The 7,251-nt window shown below is 34.3% G+C and overlaps 1 protein-coding gene across 6 annotated transcripts in view; it reads left to right on the top strand.

Moving 5' to 3' along the window:
- The first annotated feature begins 703 nt into the window (after positions 1-703).
- LOC149797946 (uncharacterized) overlaps positions 704-7,251 on the top strand; it is a 32,208-nt gene continuing 25,660 nt past the window's right edge. For 3 of the 6 annotated variants that reach the window (XM_089963014.1, XM_089963013.1, XM_089963012.1), the window contains exons 1-3: positions 704-990; positions 4,779-5,021; positions 6,129-6,320. In XM_089963014.1, the coding sequence (XP_089819140.1) occupies positions 906-990; positions 4,779-5,021; positions 6,129-6,320 (520 nt within the window). In that variant the 5' untranslated portion in view covers positions 704-905. The remainder of the gene's footprint in view (positions 991-4,778; positions 5,022-6,128; positions 6,321-7,251) is intronic. The other 3 variants (XM_089963018.1, XM_089963016.1, XM_089963017.1) reach the window with 2 other exon arrangements.

The following is a 7,251-nucleotide window of genomic DNA, read 5'->3' as shown; positions in this document are numbered from 1 at the left end:
GAAAATCATGACCTCCAATAATAATACCTCCTCCACTCCTACCCAGGAAACGCAATTGCTAAACAATCATGGGGTGATCACGATTGATAAAGTGGCACAAGAACATTGTACAGCACAAAGAGAAAGCTGAGGTAAATGCTGGCATAAGGCTGAAAGGGCTGAGATGTATATGCATTGAGACAAAAATACTTGTTCGAGAGATACATAGATTGTAGGTGACTATTACACGGTAAGGCCACATTAGTACCTAGCCACTATGAATTGAAAAGGCTCAAAACCCCGAGCTCTGGATATAATTTTATATTGCCAGCTAATACTTGAATGATGGTGACCGAGTACAAACACTCTTATAAACTGCCAGTCAGAATTCAGATTGAAGCAAGAGGGACATCCAAACCAACTGACCTTATGACTGTCTGTGCAGATATATAAACATGATATTACAAAATTAGTTATGACAAGGGGAGAAAGATATACTGGACTATATCATGAAAATACTGAAGATCACATGCAATGGGTTCCCGCTCATAGAGGCAAGAGTGGGTGGGTGGGCACTTATGAACTTCTAAATATGTCTTGGCCTATATCATTAAAACGTAATAGCTAACCAATACAATATTCCCTATGCACATGAAGGTAATTTTGCGGTCGCTCATCTGATGTCGTAAATTGTCACACATATAAATACTTAACACAACGCCGGATGTACTTACATGCTGCATTCTATGTTCGTACTCATTCTAGTGTTGAGAATGACTGGTATAAGATTAACCAAACCGACATTTAGTCATACTCACTGTTCAGCAGCAGTTGTTACTTTTTAAAAAGAACATTTTTAACAGTTCAACAAATTTGACAATATATAACTTTGGTATTACCTTTCTCCTAGAAGGATATGGTCCGTTATGTCAATGCCGGTATATATGCCCTCTTTGACAAGGATGATATACATTGTGTTTATACTGACTTTATACTGCCACATCGCAAGCTGTAAGTATAACAATGCTGTATAACGAGTAGTTATTGCTAAAAGATATGCAATGGATGCAATTGCAGATGCACGAGACTCTTTTATATGCAAAATGATAATTTTTCAGTATTTTTGGTATTCTCTCTCTCTCTCTCTCTCTCTCTCTCTCTCTCTCTCTCTCTATATATATATATATATATAAAACCGATCGTTGCTAAAACAAGGAATGAACATCTTATATTTTGGCTCTATAGTCTATGGAATTTCAACACACATTCTCGATCGAACGATCGAACGATTCTTAAATACAACATAAATTCAACTGTTGCATTAAGATCTCTGAAGACTATTAATTAGATCCAATTTACTACCGACTCCTTCCCCCAAACTAGGTATTAACAGCAGAGTTCATATTGTAAAAACTTGTTAAAACATGCCTAACGTCGTGCTAAATATTCAGAAGGAATTGCATCTCAGAAATACAGGTTCCTGGTATTCCCTTGATACCAATTTACCGTGGTATTTGCTAATTACCTTGATACCAATTTACCGTGGTATTTCCTAATTACATTGATACCAATTTACCGTGGTATTTGCTAATTACCTTGATACCGATTTACCGTGGTATTTGCTAATTACCTTGATACCGATTTACCGTGGTATTTGCTACGGTATTATTGCATTGTAATGGTACTTCGGTAGTTTCCGTCAGAAGGGAAACTACGGAACATCAGAGTAATCTTGTAATGATTTAAATACTAATAGCAACATGTTTTCATTTGTCATGACAAAAGAATTCAAAAACTTATAAGTAATGATTGCTTTTGGAAAACATTTGTAATTGTCACACACTAATTTTAATATTTAAATTATAATTTTATATTAAACTTTCAACGCGGTGGCTAAACTGGATGCTTTAATCAATACCGATGCCAAAATTCAGCTTTTAGAAGAGTTTCTGATTCATTTTTAAAAGTTACTTAATACGGTATGCTAATGCCTCAATCGGACATATTTTATTGTAAGATTGATCATCGTCCTAAGATTTTCTAATGGGCAGTTGCATCTGTTTGAATTGTATGTAATGTCTTCATTGCACTCAATATTTGCGTAGTTTGTTTGTGTAAGATTGTCTTATGTTTAGGTAGATATATTCCCTTAATGCTGGCACCCCACTCACTATTTCCTTAATGTGGCACCACAATTATTATTTCCTTAATGTGGCACCCAACTCACTATTTCCTTAATGTGGCACCACAATCACTAGTTTCTTAATGTGGCACCCCACTCACTATTTCCTTAATGTGGCACGACAATAACTATTTCCTTAATGTTGGCACTACAATCACTATTTCCTTAATGTTGGCACCACACTCACTATTTCCTTAATGTGGCACCACAATGACTATTTCCTTACTGTTGGCACCACACTCACTATTTCCTTAATGTTGGCACCACACTCACTATTTCCTTAATGTGGCACTACAATCACTATTTCCTTAATGTGGCACCCCACTCACTATTTCCTTAATGTGGCACCAGAATAACTATTTCCTTAATGTTGGCAGCACACTCACTATTTCCTTAATGTTGGCAGCACACTCACTATTTCCATAATGTTGGCACCACACTCACTATTTCCTTGCCTGTACTCTCAGTAGTTTATGTAGTAAATTGTAGGCTTCATGGTCAACACTTCCTATCTATATAAACAACTGTCTTATATTAGCACAATTTGTTTCACAAAGTGTCAGTTATGGTGTAATCTTAATTAACCCATTATTGTTAAAGATTTTAGATTACAACGTACACAACAATGGAGACAAATAGTAAATTAAACCACTCTGAGGTACTTACTTTATTTCATTGTTTCCGGTGTTGTTGTTCTTACCCTTCTGCGTCGTTGTACCACATTTCGAAGATATATTTTACATTAGTAAGTTCGGATGCCATTGTTAGAGTTTTGTCGATTTGCTCTTAGATATCTTCACCATTACAGCTAGAACACTCTCTAAAATTATGAGAAAGTTCAGTTGAATAGCAATCCTCGCTCGCAACACATGTAGCGAGTTATTTACTCAACATCAGAGACTATATTTATTATTGCGCAATGCTATACCATTTTTTACATCTGTTCTGCTTGGCCTAGTGTATTCGGTCCAGTCCTAAGGTATTTAGTTTATCAGTATATTCCACGTAAATCCTTGAAAATGAATGAAGACAAAACAACGATTAAGTTTTTCTGCCACATGTTTTATTTGCGATTTCTTGGGGAAGAACAATGTCATTTTAGAGACCTCTATAACTACCATTGCAAATATTATTAGGGTTGCTGCCTGAGTATTTGTTGCCATTAGATATATTCTGCGGTCATTCTCCAATAGTGAATATATTTGCTGTCATCAAATGGTCATGCTATATTTCCATACAGCGTAATGTTTCTGTTATGGGGAAATTGCTTGCCCGCTCTATGTTGTTGTTGTTGTTGTGGGGTTTAACGCCATTTTTCAGCACACGATAGGCTATACATGGCGGCCAGTATTATTGGTGGAGGAAGAACCCGGGAAGACCCGAAAAGAACCACCGACCCACGAGAAGCTACTGGCAAGCTTTCTCACATACCCACATTGGCTGATCCCGCTCTATGTAGTACTATAACTGTAGTATAAAAATTCAATAACTGCTGTATAATATATTCTGGAATGTAGATGCAAAGGTGCTAGACAAAATTAATAATGTATAAATAATTCCTCATTTCAAAGATGTATCAGGTCCAGCATTTGACATGGTAGTTTATGTGTTGTGGATCGAAATAAAATAGATTATCAGTATTACTCATACACGGTCAGAGATCCAAGTCAACCGAAAATATAATTGCGAGTGAAGATCACGTCGAGGCATTTTGTTCCATGTCAGTGTTAGATGGAGGTCAGGAGACATCAAGTGATATGGGGAGTACATTTGAACTGTAGATATATCATGACTGCTCTAGCTTGTGATTGGTGAAAATATGAAAGTCAACTGTTGACTATTAATACTTTTTCGAATTATTATATAATTTAAATGCTTAAAAATCTTTTCTAATGATTTCAACCTTGTTTATCTGCTGCGTATATAGTAATTATGTAAGGGAAATAGATACACATTGCTTATTTCTTCAGTTATTTTCTGTCTTCTGAAGTGATCTAGAGTTATTTCTGTATTGTTCTTTAAAATTGCAGAACATGAAACATTTTTTAACCACTTACTGGGGTGTCATTTAATCCCCTGAAACTGAAGCGTATGCTATCATGCAACACATTCATAGATATGTGTGTACCAATATCTAATGATATCAGATTGGGATGGTAGTAGTAGTAGTAGTCATGGTAATAATACTAGTAATATTGCAGGCCTTTTCTTATTATAAGCGTATTATTTTCTGCCTTTCTGTCTTGTTGTATGTATGTATGTATGTATGCATGTATGTATGTATGTATGTATGTATGTATGTATGTATGTATGTATGTGTGTATGTATATATGTATGTATGTATGTATGTTTGTATGTATGTATGCATGCATGCATGTATGTATGTATGTATGTATGTATGTATGTATGTATGCATGTATGTGTATATGCAGGTAGGTATGAATGTATGATGTATGTTTTCATGAACGTATGTATTGATGTATGCTTCTAGTCACTTACATGTTTTTATAAAAATGTTTATTTGGACTGATGGCTCGATGCATGACGTAGACAAAAATGCTATGCGTATCGATTTTCTAATGCAAATCAATCATGATGATTTATTCTTCTTCAAAAGGTACACGAAACTTTGCTCTGAACAAATCCACACGGCAATCATCTACATTGTCTTATAAAGGTTTTGACTGGTCCGCTAATAAGGCTGTGGATGGAAACACAACTGGTTTGAAGGCAGACAAGTCCAAGACATGTAGCGCAACTGCTAATGACCCTAATAGAAATACTACCCACACATGGCATGTTTACATTGGCTTCACTGTTATCGTAAAGACTGTTACTGTCTATGGAAGAGTTTATCCAGGTAATATTAAACGATAAAATGCAACGCTATTCTGGATTGTGAAATGATTAAATATTTGGTCTACCCACCTTGTCCCAGTATCTGTCCATATGTTGTCAACATTCAGGTTATGGCTTGCACATTGGCAATTTTCAAAGACACTATTAATTTCAGAGTCACCTACGTTGGTGTCTAAATGTGTTTTCTGAAGCAATGAACCTTTGTATAAATATCACGTGAGTGTGACCTATATATTACGGTCCATTAATTTTGGTTACTCTCTGTGATTAACTCACTGTTTTCATGTTGAATATTCTTTGAAGTCATAGTATTTGGTCAGGAATCGCTTCACGCATAATACTAAAGCTATCCACAACAACCAGATCACTGAGATTTATCTATCATGGCTGACTGATCTGCTTTTACCTTTGTTTTCAACTCTTTTACGGATTTTGTTAACGTCAGTTTCGTTGACAATATTGCTAATATATTCATGTAAGTTGGTATTTAGTAGTTTTAATCTGTGGCGAATTAAGCCTCGCACATTTGAAAATATCGGATATATATAATAAATATGAATTGTAACATTTATGGTGTGCAGTCCAGTCCATCCATACCGCCATTGTTGTTTTTTTATTTACAGAGATGTTTTTCATCGCAACCAAGTAATGAATCAGTCGACCAATTATTTAATTGACCAATATCTATATCTTATCATGTTTTAGGTAAGACTAGGTTTATAATGTAAGAACACAAAATAGGAAGGTTTACTCCAGTATTTAAACAATGTATGCCGTCTTAACTTCAGAGCTAGTTCAACATTCAGGTTTTCAGGTCTACGTCGGTGAAGAATCAAGTCAACAATTCTGCAATTAAAATACATATCGGTTTCAAAAACAATTAGCATTTACAGTACTTTTACTTTATTTACCATTGTGTTGGTAATAATATGTATAATAGCCAGCTGAATAAATATATCAAAAGGATTTTGATCAATCCTTTCCTTTTATTTATGAATGTATCAATTACACGATGCAGCCAGCTGATGTAAACATATATACAATTTAACAAAACAGGATATAATTCAAATATATTTTGACTTTCATGCTGTTATTCCTTTGGTTCCAGATCAACTTTCTGGTTTTGAACTTTACCTTGGTAATACGACCAATCCATGGTTAACTATGTTAACACCAGACAGAGTTCAACGGGAAAATAATACACACATATTTGAAACTAATAATCTTGCTGCCAGTGTAATCTCAGTTGCAAGACGCAATGTCCAGATTCTTACTTTATGTGAAGTAACCGTCGAAGGGGGTAAGTCAAAAATAAGTTCACAATAATCGAAATACTATAGTGTATACAATAATACAAAAGTGATCCAATTTACAACACGGGTTACCATATGAGATATGAGATATACAAATATCAGTCTATATGCGAATTGATGAAGATGTTGACTAACTGCGTGATGTCCATTTTCTACTAATCAGCAAATTATTAACTCTGCTCAAAATAAAAAAATCGTTCTTAGGACACATGATCTTGCAACGAGTCTGTCAGTACATTTTAAAAGTAAATAATAATACAATTATTATTTGCTATAAACATCAATTACAAAAACCAAAAACAATACGTATCACACACACACACACACACACACACACACATATATATATATATATATATATATATATATATATATATATATATATATATATATATATATATATATATATATATATATATATATATATATATATATATACTATGAGGGTTTGACATTTCATACGGCTTACACTGGTTGTAATTAGTTAAATATTTAAGAAATGGTTGCTTTTTGTATAGTATCTATGACGCGAATAGGAATCATGTATCTCAATCCAGTCTCTCGAATTTGATCAAAATTGGTACTGTGATAATCATTGAATTTGTCAACCTAATTGTACTGAAAACGCTCATATAGGAAAGTATCAACGTTTATAGCTTATTCAAGGCATAACACTTTCAGGTTTGGCTACATTTGTTCAACCTTCGGAAGAAATTAAGTATTTATCTGTGTACTAACATTGGTTATATTTCTATGGGAAATGACTTCTCTCAAACCCATATTTTTATTTATATCAAACAATATTCAAACCGTTTCAAATGTTCGACCGTTTTGTAAAAGGCAAATTGAAAAACAGCAACTGTTTTTGGATTGTCAACGACAGACGTAGTAAGCAGAACGGACACTAGGCTGTATCAT

This window comes from Sinohyriopsis cumingii, chromosome 6 (assembly GCF_028554795.1).
Source record: "Sinohyriopsis cumingii isolate HCF-2022 chromosome 6, ASM2855479v2, whole genome shotgun sequence".
NCBI lineage: Eukaryota > Metazoa > Mollusca > Bivalvia > Unionida > Unionidae > Sinohyriopsis > Sinohyriopsis cumingii.
The sequence above is the reverse complement of the archived record's forward strand: the minus strand, read 5'-3'. Positions and strand labels throughout refer to the sequence as shown.